This window comes from Lissotriton helveticus, chromosome 2_2 (assembly GCF_964261635.1).
Source record: "Lissotriton helveticus chromosome 2_2, aLisHel1.1, whole genome shotgun sequence".
NCBI classification, from domain to species: domain Eukaryota; kingdom Metazoa; phylum Chordata; class Amphibia; order Caudata; family Salamandridae; genus Lissotriton; species Lissotriton helveticus.
In genome coordinates this window covers 350,029,925-350,049,556 of record NC_136060.1, presented here as the reverse complement: position 1 = coordinate 350,049,556, position 19,632 = coordinate 350,029,925, and the positions used below count along the sequence as shown (strand labels likewise).

Below are 19,632 nucleotides of genomic sequence, written 5' to 3'. Positions count from 1 at the left end.
ATGCCAAGTAGGATAGCATCTTTCATTTTTTACAGGCCTGTTACATCTAGTATATCTAATTGGAAAGATGCTAAACTGTTATCTACACATACCTGACGGGCATGGATTACATTTCAAGACAAGGGGGTTGAATGTCTTCCCTTCGACCTACTGCTACATTGCATACATATAATTTTTTGGGGAGACCACTGGACCTCTTTGTTTTTCAAAATGTTCCTTAGGTGTTAATATTATATTGATATCAAATATACCTTATATTGCTAATATTGTAGCTTCATAAATATCGTGTTGTCTTTTGTTTTATTATTACTTAACTTCTAATACTGATATGATTCATCACTGTAACATATGACTTTATTATTACCAGTATTTCATTATTGTTTTCTTTTACGGCTACTCATTTTTGTATGTTTATTGTACAGTGTCTTATAATAAAATGCCAATTCAATATTTTAAACTGCAATTTCTGTAGACACGAGCACATGTAAACATTTAGAGCGATGTGTTTTCATTCGGCCGAACGGGTGCTTTCAAATATGAACTAAACAATGTATAGGGTAGAGTTGCAAGAGAATGTAAAAGGGAATCTTCGGTTAGGAATATTAAATTAAGCATCAACTGGGTCAATTACATTCAGAAACCCGGACTCGCCGCCCTCATACCTCTCTATGTGTCGCTCTTCGGCAGTAGTATTTGGGAATCATGTATACCTGGTTGGTTTGCCAGCACAGCTGTAATCTGAGGCTCAATGATGAACTGTGAGTGAAGGGGAGGGTGGGATTTTAATAGTAGATCATACGCATGGGAGTCGGGGGCTGGCGTGTGTGTGCTCCTCTCATTATTCAGGGGACGTCAGCTCTGGCCCTTGAGGCAGGGGGGCTTTGCCTGGACCTCTGTGGCTGTCATCCCTCCTTTGTTCCCGGAGGCCCCGCCTCCCACGCCTCTTCCCCGCCCTCTGCCCCAGCCTCGGCCGGTCATTGGTCTGCTCCCCCATCTGTCCCGGGGCCTGGCTGAATGGAGGCGCAGCTGGAGTAGGCTCCTGGTTTGAGCTGCTGCTGCCGGCGGACACGGGACCGAGCCTGCTCCTGCGGCCGAGCCTGGACGCACTCCGACCCGAGGGACGCTGGCTGCCGGGGCGCGCCCTCCATGGACAGGAACAGAAGAGGTAAGGACCCCGAGCCTGCAGTTCAATGCTGCCTCCCCTGCTTCAATGCTGCCTGCCCTGAGTCCCGCCCGGAGCCTCCTAACGGGTCCGGAGTGCAGGGCCAGCATCCCCCCCTCAGCAGTGCCAGCATCCCTGGGGCAGGGGACCCCGAGGACGTGCAGAGGCGGCCCGGATCACTGCTGCATTCAGAGATCCCAGTGCCTCCGGGTTCTCCCCAAAGCAGTGCGCCCGCCCAGAAATCTGCGTGGAAACATTTCAAAACCGAGGCATGGAAAAAGCGTTAACCTTGTGTTGGCAGAGAACCGGTGGAAAAAAAACTGCCACACGGTTTGAACTGAGCATGCATGGATAGCTGCTGCTCGCTGGCCCAGCTGGGGGCTTGTCGCGCAGTCTTTCTTGCATCTTGGTTGCATCACACAGGCCAGGGGGATGCTGTTGTTTCTGGCGCTGGCTTCGCGAGCTGGAACGTGGTGGTTTCGGTGTGATGGTGTGGACAGGGCAGGCTATGTCTAGGCACTGTCACTGTGGTGCTGAATGAACCTTGAGGGCTCTACGTTCTGTAATGTGTCCCTCAACTGTAACAATTAACTGAAATTGGGATTTGATAGGTATCCCTCTGTTACCTCTTTCTTACACGCTATTGATTCACTTTCTCCAAATGTTATAATTTCCTCCATAATCCTCCTCCTGCCTTTCGTTCTTCCATCAACTTTTTCCCGTTACTTTCACTATTTTTAGTCGACAGTTGCCTTCCACCCCAACTGTCACACTTTTTCCGCGTCACACGTGTCCCTACACTGCCAAACCCCCCACCACCGTGACCTCTGTACTCATTAACGCCAGTTTCTGCTCCCTACTGTCCATTTTCTGATCGCAGTCGCCATTTCGCCTTGCTGGAAGTCTCCTTTGACTTTAACCCATTGCACCCCCCCCCCCCAAATCAATTCTTGCTTCTCTGACCTGGTCTGTCTGCCCTGTACCTTTGCTGCAGACTGCTCACTACCTCCTCGCATTGGAGCCCCTCCTCCTCCTATTACACATCCCCGAAACCCAAGAGAAAACAAGTGAGCCACCCACGTATGGGATTTGGAAGACCGGAAGTTCCTCATCCATGTCGTGTACCCACCGCACATTGTGACCACTGCCCATGCTGTCATCTTTTGCACATGTCGCGGGTCCGCCTTTCACTCTGTAGCATCTTCACGTGCACCGCTGAGGGCAGGTCCAAGGGGAGAGAGTCGTAGGGAAAAGGGTTGTTTTTTCTGTTCCTTCTTAGAGTTACATATTGCAATTGCTTCCATATAGCGCTGCAGAGTCCTGACGAGGCGCTATACTTGCTTTGCTCCTAGAAACTTTGTCCAGTGGTCCTGCTGGCTCTTTTTTTCTGCATGCAGAACTATTTGGATCTGTCAATAATATAAAAGTACAACATTGGGGTTCAAAGGTGGACTCAAAACAACGGGGGTACAGAGGAATCGTGTTATTTAGACGAGGTGTTGTGTATAGAATGTGTGTTTCATCCATATGAGACACCGTTCTGACCTAAACAATGCACTCTATCACCACTACCAACGACCGCTCCCTCGAATGTTACCTTACGATTCCTAGCACTTATGTAGCGCGCTGCTGGAACTGGTGTAGCATCGTAGCGCCCAAATGTTTATGTAACGAGGGTTCGGTGCGCTTTATCCTTGCAAAAAGAAGCACGCTTCTACTACAATGGCCAAATCTAGACATAGCTTCAATTTGCCACTCTACTCAAGTTTTGACTTCTTAAAAGATTTGATGGACTCAGGGTGTCACATTTAAATCACAAGATGAACTATAAGCCAGCCACAACGTTGAGGGGTGACTTAGTTTGGATCGAATACCTCGTCACAGCTTTATGCTTTCTATTGTGCTTCCCAAGATAACTCACACAGCTGCGCCCTCGTGTTTGTCTCTTGGCTCCTCCCACTTCGTGCGCTCCCCCCACAGTCCGCATTCCATAAAAGACAGCTTGGAGGGAAGGGCAAGTAGACTTGCCTTACATTTTTGTGACGAGGTCCCTGGGGGGGAAAGAATGGGATGATCTGGTTTCTGAAATATGATGATTTGCGGCTGGTTTGTGCATGCAGCACGCTGCGCCAGGGCAGCCTTCAACCAAAAAAGACGGATCGCCGGCCCCAGGGGGGTGGGGGAGGGGAGGCAGCATCTGATTCCCCTGCAGAGAAAGTGGCATCCATCCAGTAGCGCCATTTGTGGTGTCCATGTACCTGCGGAAGTCCATCTGTCCTGCCGTGCGCTGCCCTTGTGTATATGTGTACCACTGCTAAGAAGATGGCAGTCCCCTCCCACCCACGGGCGGGTCGCTAACCTCGCCTCTTGACCTCCAGTGTCTGAATACTCCCGCACATGGGTGGGTTGAGTTTATTTGGATTTAAAGCAGTTCATATAGGAGTACTGCATAAAGGCAAGGTCACGTGCAGATGAGTGGTCACAAGTGGACCGGAGTGGATGATGCATGGGGTGAATGAATGGGGGCGCAGGCACGAATGAGTCACGTTACAAGGAGAAGTGAGAGGAACCACTGTTACTAGAGATGTGCAAGGATTGCATCACTGCGGACCCAGGAGCGCTGGATCCATGCCACATTTTCAAGATATCCGCAGAAGGTAATTGAACAAACTATGAATCCTAGGGGAGAGGCGTGGGGCCGCGGCCAGGGCGACTGACGCTGGAATCTGGGGATCAGGGTTCGATCCCCGGCTCCGGCGGCAGGTTAGCCCAGCACCATGTGACTCTGGGCAATAGCTTGCTTAATGTTCCCGACGGCCCCCAGCGCCTAGAGACCCTTACATATGTGAATTATTATTATTACATCATTTACTTAGCTGTTGAACTGGCTCTCCTGGTCCTAAATTGGTTACCCCCTGGCTACATAGTTTATTAATTTCTAGGGCGGGTGCAGGGGGGTAAGGGCGTGTCTTTATCATTTTTTAAGGTGGGTGCAGGGGGGTAAGGGCGTGTCTTTATCATTTTTTAAGGTGGGTGCAGGGGGGTAAGGGCGTGTCTTTATCATTTTCTAGGGCAGGGGGATAAGGGTGTGCATTTTTAACTGTTAGTAGAGAGGGATGGAATATTGCAGTGGCAGGTGGGGTGATCAGTGGACAAAACTTCCAAGGTTGACATCTTCAGTTTTCAGGTGCAGATGGAAAGCAGAAGTTACTCACACCCTGCAATTCACTCACAGGCCTGGGCTTTGCATTGTATTTAATCAAGATTGCAACTATTAGAGGCACCCTTGCTACTTTGCTTCCCAGCCTTCTCATTGTTCTCTCTTCCGTCACTCCCCCAACCACTCTGCTGTTCTCTGTGATCCCTCTCCTGCTTCTATATTGAGCTCATCCCCTGCTCAGAGCCTCAGTGTAAGGTGTCTCCAACCAGTCCATCCAGCTACCTGTAGCTCCCAGACACCTTCAGAGTAGCTCACAGCCTTGAGTTCATTTTTTAATATGCACAAGGTCATAGTTTCCTTTTAAAGTTAAGGGAAGGCTGTGCTTGTTTTATATTACCATCAGGCTGCAGATTGCAGGGCCTGAACAGTGCCCAGTCAGATTTAGGACCCAGGCTGGGGCACAGAGGTGAACAACTGATGCACTCAGGTATTTAACTCTTAAATAAAAGTGCTTGTCAACTCAGTATTGGAGCTGTGAGTAAAATGTGCTTCTGAATGCTTCTAAATGGGAGAAAATTAAGATGAAAGGTTACCATAATGATTAAGTTAACTCTTCCTTTTTAATGTTCTCCCATTTAAGTGTTGCATTTACAAGCAGCAGGCCTCTTGCTCCCAGTGGCCACTATACACGGTGCCATAAGTGTAACTGAAAAATACAGCCAATTTTTTAAACGAGAGCAATTGAAAGTGCAGAAAAAGGTTCCATATTATGAACATTTTTGGAGAACATTTTTCTGCCCTTCAAATTTCCCCCATTTAAAAAAACGAAAAAACCATTGTATGTTTGTGTTATACGTGTAACAGTGCTACATATGGCGAAAGGTATGTCCTGTGCTGCAAGTACATCCAACAGTGTCTCTCAGTTACTCATTCAAATATATCCCATTCATACGCACACATGTTCAGATATCCCTAAAGACCACGCTCTCAGTGACATACATGGCAGTCCTGTCTTACCGTCCCTAAGTATTTTGTTCAAACCATAGCATCTGGTTCTATGGACATTAGGCTTAAAGGTAATGACGCTGGATGTGGTTATTGTCTGGTAACAATGTGCAAGTTGTTTAGCCTTCAGTAGCTCAAGATGATTTTCACTGATCAGAAGTAGCTCTCAATACAGGACAATAACCAATTCTGGGCCCCACATGACCCTTTCAGCCCACAAAACGACTAAACTCTTAACTCACACTTCAAACTGTGCTTTTCTTTCTGACCTCTGTGCTCAACTACCTCTCACGGTCAACTCTTGTGCAGTGCTGTAAAAAAACTATTGCTGTCCTTTCCTCTCCATTAACTATTGTCCAGTAGACCAAGACTTTTCTTCTCCAAGGTACTGGAATGCCAACTTTTCAATGGAAATTCTACAGTTCTCTTTTTTTCTAAAGTGTTTTCAACCCATTCTCATCAGAAGTCCAGGTTCTTCTCTAAACTGAAACGGCATTCTTGCCTGATGAGAGAGTGCTAATTTAATATCCTCTGCTCACCTCCTTCGCCTATTTTTGTCCTTATTATTCATGATCTGTCTGTGACATTTGATCCTGTTCTCCTCTCATCTCTCAGACCTTTCCCTCTCAGTGGCATTAGACTCTTGAGAGTGCCACCTCCACCTCACAGAGTTGGGGGGTGTCGCTCAACGATCTGTCCGAGGCCAACTCCAATTATCCTTGTGCTCCACTGCTCTTTGGAACTTTTTCTCCTTTTACCTTTCCACTGGTGGCACACACCATCTTTTCCTTTATCCTTTCACCGATGACACACGCCATCTTCTCCTTTACCTTTCCAGTGATGATACACACCATCTTCTCCTTTACTGAAGGGAGAGGTGTGGCACATCAGCCAGAGGGGCTGATCCCGGAGCACGGGGCTCATGGTTCGATCCCCGGCGGCAGCTCAGCATAATATGAATCTGGGCAATAGCTCACTTGATCTCCCAGACGGCACCGCAGCGCCTGGATACCCTTAGGGGTGATAAGTTTGCGCTTTACAAATGTGGAATAATTATTATTTCCACATTTCCACTAATGACACACCATTTTCACGTTTCCACTGATGACACACACCATATTCTTCTTTCCACTGATGACACACACCATCTTCTTCTTTCCACTGATGACATACCATCTTCTTCTTTCATCTTTCCACTGATGATACTCATTGACCCTTTTCCCGTCCCCCTTCCTCTGCCCATGTCTCCATTCATGCATTTGACTGCCGTACATCTATCAGACATTGGAAGGCACTCAGATCTGTCCTGTTGAGCACTTCCAAAATAGAGGCCCTTGTCATATCCCTCATCTGCACCCACCCTTCTGCCTAGTTTGCTCCATTTTTTACCCGTTAACTTAACTTTTTCCTCATTTAGACACTACTAGGTTCTCCTCAGCCCTTCTGTGTGTAAGTCGTCCTTTCTCAGCATGCTACCAAGTACTAAATATAACAACACCACCAAATACGTTAATAATTTCTCATTCCACAGCACGAGATATTAAGTTACTGTTACTTAGTAAATTAGATTACTACAATAGAGTGCACATGGGCATCCCTTAAGAGTCCTTTGCCCCATGGATACGCTTTTTAATTTTGTTACCAGAACTATATTCAACCTGCCCAGGCATACACTCGGCACATGCTTTCGTAACAAACTTGGATGGCTTATAGTTTAAAAAAATATATATACATCTCATGTACAGCGTTGCCCATTTCCCCATTCTAGACTACTACGCTAGTGTACTGATCTGCTACACACTATCAAGGAATTTACAATAGATCCACGAGAACCTGCTGATTTCTAATTCAAAACCGTCCTAGAATTTGGTAATTTAACAGTGCCAGGGCCTTCCTACATCATAGAGCAGCAGAAACCAAAATAAACCGACGGATGGACATGAAATCTCCTGGGTTCATTTGAGAGGGGGAAAACTACTGGAATAGACGAAAGCGCTCTTTGGAAATACATTTTATATATTATGTCTACATTTTCTGTTGACCCTTTTAAATGATATTTTATACTGGATACTTTTTGGCAAGAAACCAGTTCAAATGTGCGACCCTGATTTGTGTGTTAACATGGCAGCAGTGGTCTGGATCCATGCCACATTTTCAAGATATCCGCAGAAGGTAATTGAACAAACTATGAATCCTAGGGGAGAGGTGTGGCGCCACGGCCAGGGCGACTGACGCTGGAATCTGGGGATCACGGTTCGATCGCCGGCTCTGGCGGCAGGTTAGCCCAGCACCATGTGACTCTGGGCAATAGCAGAGTCACATGGTGAGTCAATATTCTGCCACTGCTTCCAAAGGAATTCTGTTGAGGTCTTAATCCATATGATGGCAGGAACTTTTCCTTGGGAGCCTCGGGGCAAAACATTTATTGAAAAGCAAGAATTGCAAACATGAAGAACTGTGGAACAATTTGATTGTGTTGCTGTCATTGAATCCTGTTATCAAATCTCTACACTAGGCTGCAAAGAGAGAGCAACTCTCAAGAGGTGGATGGCATGACCAGGAGCCCTGGCAGAGCTGGTCAGAGGGCATCACACTTTCCCATGACACCATGTGTGATCTGCTGTTGTTGAGAGCAATTTGTTCTGAGAGATGTTTAAGTCAAATGGTGTCTTTGCAAAGTGGGCTCTAAGTATTTCACACATCAGTCAGTCCCTTCCGAATTCCAGATCAGCTGCACACTTTTGTCCTACGCAATAATTGCATTTCTACATAGTTATTTTTCTGGACTTTTTCTAAAAAGATAGACTTACGGTGTCCCCTTTATTAAAGTTATTTCTTAGACCATAAGCCTCATTTATGAGTTTACTGTCTATATTAATAAATAGTAATGATTGCATTTTTTCTCCAATGTTCTCTGACTGGAAGTTTTGAATTGAACAAGCGGCAAGATTTGGCAGACCTTACTCTGGCATAAAATTACATGTTTCAGGGCTATATTGGTGTACAGCAGTTGGTGACCTGCATTGTCCTTTATTGTTATGGGGTATGTGATGCCATATGCCTCTTGATGTTAGTGGGGCATGTTTCATAATCACTCATTTGGAATGTAGAGGCTGAAGCCGATGCTTGCCAAGCGCGGAGGGTTATAAATCTAAAATATATTAACAAGACCACACATTGATTCACTTAAGTTGGTTTATGCATTTTATTGTGTGCGTACAAAGTGGCCATATTGGAGCTTGTGGCTAACTGTAAACGGAGAAATCAAATCCTACTGAAATGTGCAGAAGTGAAAAGCGGCAATAAAGATTGATTTGAAAACCGCATTAAAAAACAATACGTTGACCATGGCGCCTCTGGCTAAATGGTTTCAGGGCGAAACACGAGTTCCAGAAAAGACAGTTTGGTTGAGAGAATATTTGGCTTGCTTCTGAATTCCTTATTCCCAGCATGTAGTGTAAGATTTTAGTGAATTAACTCTCGGCAGCATTAAAATCTAATCATTTCACCAACCACTGAGATACTTACTCTTAGCAGGGCTCCTGCTCGCACACGTTCCCACCCATACGTGGTCGGAGGACGGGCCTTCTCGCACATCGCTCTTTAAGCATGGAACGACCTCCCATTTCACATCAGAGCCTCCTCTCTTCTTGAATTCCTCAAGTAGCTGAAGACCTGGCTTTTAAATTAGCCCGGCCCCAAGTGTGGCTAGACACATCTAGGACCGTCACAGTTTACCCTCGCAGGTGATAGTGTGCTTTACAAATAAGCATAACATAAGGTCCCACTGCATGATGAATGGACAAGGGTGGATTATAGACGCAGTCACAAGGACCATATACAACGCCCGCATTCCCAACTGCCAGACACACCGTATTTCCATTTTAATCGTTTCAATTGCTTGAGTGGCCTGGACGGGGTCGACTGACTTGCTGTACATAAGCCAGTTACCCGGGATAATGGCGCCTGCGGACTTTCGGTACCTTCTATCGTGGCTACTAGTATAATCTCTGGCTTATCGGATGATCTAGTGGCTCCTGATAATGACATCTGTGGCCCTTTCTATCTACCCGTGGATAATGAAGATACAGCTGAGGGAAGTGAACGGGACCTTCTGCTTGTGGATAACGGTTTGCTCAGTCACTCTGAGCCATCTGTCCCTTTTGCTGCCCCTCTCTCAGGCCTCTCGATGGAAGTGGCGCCTGGAACTCCCCTCCCCAACCCCCATGGCTTGGCCACCGATACCCCTGAACATTTGAAGTTAATTTGTTGGAACATTGCGGGTCTGGCCAACAAACTGGGCGAGCCAGATTGGGTAAATTACATTGAGACGGGTGACGTTTGTATGTTCCAGGAAACTTGGGCCAGAGAGGACTACGGGCACCAAGGTTATACATCATTCTCCATTCCAGCAAGGTGGGAAGGTAAAGGTCGCCCGTCTGGGGGGCTTACGACGTGGGTGGCTTCTCATTTGGGCTGTGTGGCCACACGCTGGCCGTTTAATTCCGAAGACATCCTTGTGGTCTCACTACTATGGCCAAACAAAGCTAAACTTGTGCTGGTTAATATCTATTCCAGGCCGACGGAAATGGCAAAGGAATCACCGACCATTGATGAACTTTCGAAATTTTTATCTGAACTGTCGAATGATTCATATTATGTGGTGGGTGGGGACTTTAATTCCCATTTTGAGCCATTACCCGGCCTTTTGGAAGGGCTTTCATTGGAAGAAGATGCCAGGTGGGCAGTTCCCGCGGTGGAAGCATCTCCCGCGAAAGCTTGGACTCCACTAGCACTACAAATTACTGCTCTCACCCTAAGGTTCGGAATCAGAGCCTGTAATGGGCGAATGAAATCCGATATACCTAGTAAAACTACCTATAATAGGCGGGGGAGAGAGTCTCGCTTGGACTATGTCCTGGTCCAACTAGTGAGGTGGACTACAATCCGGGATTTTAGGGGGATGGAAAGGATCGAGAGTGACCATAACGCCCTTGAGCTTGACCTGGTGCATCCAGGCCCCCAAACCCTGGGGCCTATAGTGGAAGGGAATAAACCCGCGCTTCTCCTGGATAACAGCAGGAGAAGAATCAGGTGGGAGCACATGGTTACAACTAAGGATAAACTCCCCCTACTATATGCTGAGATCGTCCCTATTTTGGAAACCGCGGGGAGCTCTCACATTGAGGAAAATAATATAGACTCCCAGATTAGATTGTTCAATGCCCATGAGGACCTTACAAAAATTGCGGCACTCCATTTTACCAGTAGCTCACAAAAGCCAAGGGAGAGGCCCCGAGGCAAAGCATGGTGGTACAATCTAGCATGCAGACGGGCTAAAACTGCACTTCTCGGAGTAATTAAGGAGGGTACAGGAGGGGAACGCCTGAAACAAAGCAGGCGAGCCTATAAAAAGCTTCTTGCCCAGGCTAAATCGGAATGGGAGGAAAATCAGTGGGAAGAACTCACAAAGGCTTTAGCGCTCCAAAACCAACGTTTGTTTTGGAGGACAGTGAACGGGGGGTCAGGGAATCTACAATCGGCACTAGAGCCTAATATAGCACCTGGGGTCTGGCAGGCTCATTTTCAGTCCCTTTATAGCTCTGAGCCGGGAGAACTTCCTGCAGCTACTGAGGTGGATGGGCCGGGCTATCAAGGGGAGCCAATAACGCTGGGCGAGGTCACTGCTGCTATCTCAGGCCTGGCTTCTGGGAAGCCGCCGGGACTGGACAGCTTACCGGGGGACCTGTTCAAACAGGAGCCCACTGTCTGGGCACCTTACCTTGCTGCCCTTTTTAACAGTGTTCTCGGTGGGATGGAAATCCCTAGTACTTGGCTGGGGGCAGAGGTGGTCCCTATCTTTAAAAAGGGCTCCCCTCTCCTCCCAGCCAACTACAGACCGATCAGTCTGATCGATGTACCGCAGAAGCTGTTCGGTAGGGTCTTGCTGAACAGGCTTCAGGATTGGATAGAGGAGGTGGGAGCCCTCAGTCCCTATCAGGCGGGGTTCAGGAAGGGGGTATCCACAGTGGACCAGGTTTTTAGATTGAATCTAATCTATTGGAAGACAGCAAAGTTCGACGGCGACAGTTTGTACACAATTTTTGTGGACCTACGGGCCGCCTTCGACCTGGTCCCCAGGGGGAAACTTTGGAGCGTCTTGACAGAGATGGGCGTCCCCCCAGACATCCTGTCAATCTTACAGAGGCTCCATCATGGTAATTACGCCCGAGTGAGGTGTGGGAGGTCGGGGGAACTGACTGATAGATTCCCCGTTGGCCGAGGGGTAAGACAGGGCTGTGTGTTGGCGCCGACCCTGTTTTGCCTTTTTGTCAACGGGGTAATCGCCCATCTCAATGCCACCGATTACACCGACGCCCCCAAACTAAATGGCTGCAGGGTGCCCGCAATCATGTTTGCGGATGACACCCTGCTGCTTTCAAAAACCCCTATGGGTATACAAAGGATACTTGATTCCTTCATGGCATTCTGCCTTGACAGAGGGCTAGAAATTAATGCCACAAAAACCAAATTCATGGTTTTGAACCCAAACCAGAAACTGCGCCAGAACCCACAACTGGGAGCCGTGCGGCTTGAGAGAGTAGCCACCTTTGAATATCTTGGTGTGACCCTGAACGAAACCATGACTTGGGGATCCCACCTGAGTAGGGCAAATCTCAAACTCATACAAACCACTGGGGGCATTGCCCGAATAATGACTGGCTCGACGTATCGTCCATTGGGGTCTCTAATCCAGATATATAAGGCCCAGGCGAGGGGAGCGATTATGTACGGGGCTGAACTGTGGGGTCATATGCCCTGCCGCACCCTGTCAGTAACAGAAAATAAGTTCATAAGACAGGTAGCCGCACTCCCCCCGAGTACACCGCTTCTTCCCCTGAGGCTTGACTTAGGGTTACGACCACTAGCTGACGAGATAGGCCTGAGACCCATAGCCTTTTGGCGTAGGCTATGGAGTAGCAACGATCTCGTAGATTATAGGGCAGAACTGGTCGAACTACTGAATCACCCCAAGGTGCTTACTGTCCCTTGGGTCAAAAATATTCAAGCCACCTGTATGGAATTGGGGCTCCCTGATCTATGGACAGACCCGGCAACGGCAGCATCCAACATCTCTAAGAGGTCTCTGTCGAATTTGTACCATGAACGCAAATTGGCAGGGGCCAAAGCTGCCCAGCCAGATGGGTCTCTATCAGCTGTGTTCTTGCAAAGTAAGGACCTTTATAGGTTTGAAAAGGCACTGGACCCTATCTACCCCATACTTGCCAGGAAACTGTTCCTCCAGTGGAGGTATGGCACATTGCCCCTCCGATCTTTTACAAGCTTGTGGTCATCGGCTTCCCCTGTAAAGCACTGTCCTGTATGTGTGGACAAGGAGGAAAATGACCTGCATGTGGTCTTTTTCTGTCCAGCCTATAAGGCAGCTAGAAAGTACTGGCTCCTTCCGCTGATAAGGAATATGGGTGGCAGGGAATATGCACCAATGTACAGGATTTTAAAATCTGATGTTACTGGCCCAACTGTTTTTGCACTTTCAAAGTTTTTTATCAATGTCTGGTATACGCGTAATCGCTTTTTAAAGATGTTGGGTAGCGTCTAGGCATTTTTATCTTCTCTAAAGATGTTTAATCCTGTATAGGAGCCTTTTAATATATGTATCCAATGTTTTATCTGTTATGATGTGCTTATACGTGTTTTTTCTTTCTGTATCGTGCATCTTTTATGACCTAATGGTCGAAATAAAGATTGGAAATAATAATAATAACATAATAGTGTGTTTAGTGCATTACAGGATTAGTTACATTCTAATAATACCGCTTTTTGCAGGCAGTGGTATCCTTTAAATCTGGGGAGGTGCTCTCATATCTCATGACGAGCACCTTTTGGGTTTGGTTTCTTCTGCTGAAAATTTCAATAACTGGTTAAGACCGTTTGTAGAGGAGGTTGCATCCTTAGAAGAGTTAACTCAAAGGATAAGAAGAAACCCTCTTCCCCATGGTTTTCAGAAGAACTCCAGGAGCTCCAAAGGCAGCGTAGGAGGCAGGAGCGGAGATGGAAACTGGTCCTAGTGCCAGAGGAGAAAACCAAACTCAGGGAGCTCACTCGCCTATATAAAAGGTGGATGAAGAAACCAAAACGGTTTATTCCTCCCAAAGGATACGGTTGGCCATTAATGCCCAGAAAGAACCCTTTAATACAGTACGCACCAGCCATGGTGCAGGAGGTGGAGAACTCCCAGACGTTTTGTAATAAGGTATCAGAGTTTTTCAAAGAGAAAATCTGTAACATCCATGTGGATTTTCCAGCTCTCTCAGAAGATCTTATCCCAGGAGATCCTTGAGATCTGCAGGACATCATAAGGTAGTAGTTCCACGCTACAAGAAAGTCAGGTGGGGGAACGCACCTTTTGGGGCAGCTGCCATGCTGTGGGACTTCATGCCCGGACATATCAGGAGGAAGAGTTCGCACCTGATGTTCCAAAAACAAATTAAAACTTGGCTGTTTGCGGATTAGGTCAACTAGGGGATATTCTTTGAGGGGCTTTGTTTGCCTCAGAACCATCAGAAGATTATACATTATGATCTCTCTTAATTTTAGATGAGTGGTTTGTATAGGGAATCAGAAATCCAGCCAGTTCTAGTTACCTAGGAGAGGTGTGGCGCCGCGGCCAGGGCGACTGACGCTGGAATCTGGGGACCACGGTTCGATCCCTGGCTCCGGCGGCAGGTTAGCCCAGCACCATGTGACTCTGGGCAATAGCTCGCTTAATCTTACCAACGGCCCCCAGCGCCTAGAGACCCTTACGGGTGATTGTGCGCTTTACAAATGTGGACTTTACTTTTACTTTACCTTTAAGCACTCTGACACAGAAAGTAAAAACTTAATTGCTCTTCTGCCCACAATGTGATCCAATCACGAACATGAGAACACCATATTTGCCATATTTCAGAGCATCAGTCCTACTGTGGATGATCTGAAGACTGATGGATGACTAAATGGTTGGTATTTATATGGCTTATGCCGTACAATTCTTATATATATGGCAAAATGGCTGAAATGCCTTAATAAAACAACATGGCCATTCCTGAGGTGAAGGTAAGACAAAATCAAGCCTTCTCACACAGATTTAAGTCGTCCGTGAGGAAAACCGCGAACATAGTAATTAAGTGTTTTAGCACTATGGCCACAAATATTAAAATCTGTGTGCGACTCTTAAAAAAATATTAATTTCCATTCCAACAAAATTTATTTCGGTCAATATAGACCATAAAAGGTGCATGCGTGAAAACAGTTTACACAGGTAAAAACACGTAACGTAGAACTGTTTACACATAAATAGGTATACAGATTACACATTTAGCAGCATTAGAATACATCACAGTGATCACAGGGTGGTAGATTCGGGAAGTTCATGCCTTCAGCCCATCCTCAACCACCTACCATGTCTATTTCGCTGTGTAAGGCCACTAGGGCCATAAATGGGTGCACATACAATTTTGTGCAGATAAAATCTCAATTCATCAGTAAACTTAATTATTAAAACATTAGAAAGGGTTAAAAATGATTTAAAAGATTTAAAAAAAGAATGCATACTGTATGGGCACAGTGGCTAGTTTAACAACATCCTACGACTACGCCACATTGAGTTTAAAAATCAGGATACGGCAAAGACAATTGGTGTGTGAGTGTCATACTTCAGGACTCTAAATGCCGCCACACAATGCCTAAACCCTAAGTTCTTGCAGAGGGGGATGAGCCAGCGCTGTCTGGCTAATTTATAGCCAGGACAGAAAAAAGCCATGAAGCTCCGACTCTACAACACAATTGCAGGCAGGGAACCGGAGGAGTGTCACTTTTAACCATTTGTTAGTGAAAGCACGGAACGACAAGGTCCCTATTTTAAACTGGATGTATAGCTTCCTTGCCAAGGTTGGTTGGATTTCATCCAGAAAGAACTCCATCAGATTCTCGCCTTTGTTTCTCAAGAAATCGGCTGTCCGGTGTCCTAAGGCCGAGTTCCCCTGGATATCTGCCAATTTATGCGACCTATAGATTCTTAACAATTCTGGACGTGAGATTACCGGGCACATTTCCTCAGGGTTGCTCCATAAGCTAGGTTTTTCCTAAATGTACAAAACAATATAACTGTGAAGTCTGTACTGGTATCCCCAGTTAATGCATGCTTATTGGTCTGTGCCACACCAGCTAGGAGAAAGGACCTGTGTTTAATTCTCTGGCAGTACATAGTAAAGTCGAGCCTAATGGTGAGATAGGGAAAGTGTAGCCAAAACTCCTTGCTTTAAGGTAACCCGGCAGTGGACCATGTCTACTTGGGCTGGAAGTGCGAAGACTCCTATGCTGGTCTGAATGGAGAACGACGGAGTAAAACATGGTCACCTAAGTGTGCATCAGTCCCTGTGGATCTCTGTGCAGAGATCGCATGCTCATTGCAGTTGGAGGCCTATAGGAATGGTCTAGATGGAATAAAAAAGCTAGGTTTTAAGGGCTGGTGCTGGAGGCGGTTTATAGTTTGAGGGTGCACCCAGAAAAGACGTGTGTGCATTTTTTTCATTTACATTTACTACGTTGGTGTTGGCAATAGATGCAGTTGAAGGTCACTGCTGTGAAGACCTTGTAGGACACCGATCTAGAAATATAATGCTGCATTCCTAGTTACTTATCAACATAATTAAATGCTCCTTACCATTGTTTACATTACTGTATAACGAAAGGAGACAGCATTTGAAAACTGAATGCATACTTTTGATTAGAATAATGTGAATTGTTCTGTTGTGCAACTGATAAGAAACGTATTGAGTGGTAGCAAAGGTCCCTACTTTGTTCTTCTACATATATAATATATATTCATTTTTACTTATCAACTATCTTCATTTTCTGCGTCACTTGCCACACAGGATTGATTTAGTTTTTTTTAATTAACTCTTCTTTTATAGAGCAGGACATATTTATTGTCTTTTATTAGATGGTAGGCACCGAGGTTTTGATATGGGATGTGTGTTCTAGTGCCTCTTCGGCAACTATGTGTAGATTTCTTGTCGGATAGAGCAGTACCAGTGAACATTGCCAGCATCACCTGGACTGTAGACTGAGTTGGGATCTTGAGAAATCCATCTACACCCTGGCAGTGGCATTCTGTGGGTCACTCTTTGTGTGGTGCCCCCTCACAGAGGATGCTACACGTAGCTCCTGAGTGTGAGTGACGGGGATGGGGCAGAGGAGCGATGCATGTGTGGTGGGCTGGCATCTATGCTTGGTCCATCATATGCACACTTTGTGCTGTGTGAAGGTTTAATGTACGTGTTGCTCTGTTAGAAGCTAAAATCAAGGCTCACAGCTCGCAAGCAGAGCACTGTTCCTTAGAGCTCCAATACCCATCACATGTCATGTGTTACACCTACATGACAATTGGCTGTGTTACAAGCGCTGTGCTACCAATTGCATTGTTAGTGTGTAAGGAGGGCCTGTCACAAGGTGGGAACTGGAAGCTGGAGTTGTAAAGTCCAGGTGAGACATGGGAGGCAGGGCAAAAAAAAGGCTTTGATTTGTGTGTAACTTTATATTTGTTTGTTTCGTGTTGTGTTTTGCCCACTCCTTATCTAGTGTTGTCACTGACATAAAGTTGGACATTTTTGGCATCCATGACAAATGTTGACCCTGGCATGATGGTGGTTATAATTGACATTTTGTGGGCGTCCGCTGTATGATGCTCTCTCCCCAACTCTAGTATAATGTTGGTTGTGCCATAATAAGGGCAATATTTGGTACAACATGGGCATCCCTGGCATGGGATGGTGATACATGGGCACGAAAGGCAGAATCTACCCATGTGTGCCAGTATAGTACATAGGGGTACTTTATGAAAATAGCCAACTGTTGTTTGGGCATCAAACATACTAAACATGAAACGCTTGTATTTTAAGGCTAAACAGTGGCTTTCTTTGTATACATAATTACCATTTGTTTTTTGATAATTGGGTGCATTTTTCCAAAATGAAAACCTGACAGGCCTTTCAATGTCTTCATAACTGGAGTGACTGCTGGATAAGGACCTACGCCCTGATTAACTGAGCGGTCTCCAACCTTTTCCTTAGTGAGAGCTACTTATGATCAATGGAAATCGCCCCAAGCTATTCATATCATTAGTATTGTATTAGTGACCGCATCAGGGTATCAGGCAGGGTTGCTAGCAGTAATGTGAACAAAGGCTTCGTCAATTCGGAAAGTAGATGACACATAGCCACCATAACTTGGAGCCCCAAGGCACCAAGGTAATCATATTAGTAATCAGTCTCTCCAACGCTGCTTGATTAATCACTTCAATATCAACTGGTGAATTCAGCCATTTTTCTCCAAACATCAGCTTGTAAATTTTACAAATACACACTTTCGTCTCAAATATACACTTCTCAATTTTAGTATACGTATATTCAGCTAAGAAAAAGCTTCTAATTTAGTGGGCTGCGCACTCGTTAGAGAAGCTTGGTTTAACTGTACGCTTTCTATGTCTCTATGTTGTCAGATGAGATTTGTGTGGGGGTTCTTTTCTTTCTTTTTTTTGTTTCCCTAACCTGCCCCTTTAAGGAGAGTCTCACTAAGAAAGACCCTGTTTGTGGGGAGTGGGCCGAATGGGGGGGAAAAGGCAAAGGATGTTCAGTTTCGAAGCGAAGTAAGATGGCATTAAAGAGGTCAGACCATGTGAAATTGAACCTAGCTGCCTTTACTACCAATTTTTAGGGGAATTGTGCTTAAAAATGCACAATTTCACCTCCATTTTAAAGGGTTTGTGAACAGCAGAATTCCCTGTCTGGGTCAGGCTTTCTTTATACACAATTACATTATTTAACTATGTCATGAATGAGATTTCAGAACCTATGACATTTTGGCAAATTGAGGTAAACAATTCTGCATTAAAACACTCTGTTTTAAATAAAAAAAAGTATTTTGGGAGAACCACCCAAGCCTTTGTAGCAGAAGGGAAATTTCTGCTTTGTTCACTGCCTTTCGGGCCCTCATTTACACCCCACAAAAATCACTAAAAAGCCTATGCAGCTGAGTAAGGTGATCACTGACGCTCACATCTTTGTCATTGTACAGGCAGCTCAGCAGGACACCAGGTTCCTCCCTCTCCAGGGGGTAAGAGAAACAAATCTCTTGAATGTTAAGGTTGAGGCGCATACTGTTCTGCTACATGGTGACAAACTAGTCAACTAGTGGAGAAGTGTGGCTCACTGGTTAGAGGAGGCAGACCCTGATGCAGAGATCAGACCTGGGACCAGGGTTCAATTCCCGACGCGGCAGGGTCATGAGCCCAAATGTCCACGGACTCGATAATTCTCGCCTCGGTGCCTACTTGAATCATGGGTTCACACTCTGCAGCTCTGGGCAATAGCTTGCTTAATCTCCACTACGGCCCCCCCGCGGCGGGATGCCTGGTCTTCACCTTGGGGATGCCCAGTAGGGGTAATCTCGCAGGGAAAGCCAGGACGGGTTCCCAAAGCAAGCGCTAAGAGACCTGTCGGTGATTTGGCGCTATATAAATCGAAATTAACATAACATAACATAACTAGCAAAACCGCGAGAACATGGATTGCAAACAGTATTGAGAGAAAATCTAATTGAATACCTATTTTGAAACAGTTTGTCTTGGCAACTGTTCCTATTGCATTAACATTGCAACCATAAACATCTTCTGCCAGACTCTATCGGCTATGGCCTAATTGGCAGGGTAGCTGAGTAGCTGGAATTTCTAGATAATGTAGAAGTAGGGAAAAATCACAGCTGCATTTAGGGACAGTTTAAAGAAATACTGCTGCCAGTTACTCAGTTGAACAGGTTCTTAAAGGAAAGGGAAATCCATTGCGAAAAAAAACTGGCTAATATAGATTCGGCAGGCGATTGGTTGGCTGCAAACACAGGAATGGTGGCCTGCAAGTGACAGCAGACCACCAGTTCTGTCACTGCATTTCAGAATGATTTAGTTTTGTTTGTTTTTGTTTAAGGTAGCCTGATTTCCTTAAGGTGAATTGGGCTGCTTTAATAATAAATACAAAAAGTTTCCATTTTGAAAAACGTACGTGAGAGTTGGCAATGGATCCCCTCTCCACTGCCTACTCTCCCCCGAAGTTGCAACCCTGATTTCCAAAGGGGTGGGTCCAAGGGGGACCTTTTCTTCTCTGTGAATCTGGTGTCACCTCAACTTGAGAGTCGGTAACTGAAAACCATTTATACATAAGATACTGTATCACAACTTGGAAGGGACACC

At 45.9% G+C, this 19,632-nt stretch overlaps 1 protein-coding gene across 3 annotated transcripts in view; it reads left to right on the top strand.

Annotated features, from left to right (window-relative positions):
- The first annotated feature begins 992 nt into the window (after positions 1-992).
- Positions 993-19,632, top strand: part of AFAP1 (actin filament associated protein 1) — a 407,485-nt gene continuing 388,845 nt past the window's right edge. For 2 of the 3 annotated variants that reach the window (XM_078678521.1, XM_078678520.1), the window contains exon 1: positions 1,035-1,165. In XM_078678521.1, the coding sequence (XP_078534647.1) occupies positions 1,147-1,165 (19 nt within the window). In that variant the 5' untranslated portion in view covers positions 1,035-1,146. Of the gene's footprint in view, positions 1,166-19,632 lie in introns of all 3 variants that reach the window. The other variant, XM_078678522.1, reaches the window with a different exon arrangement.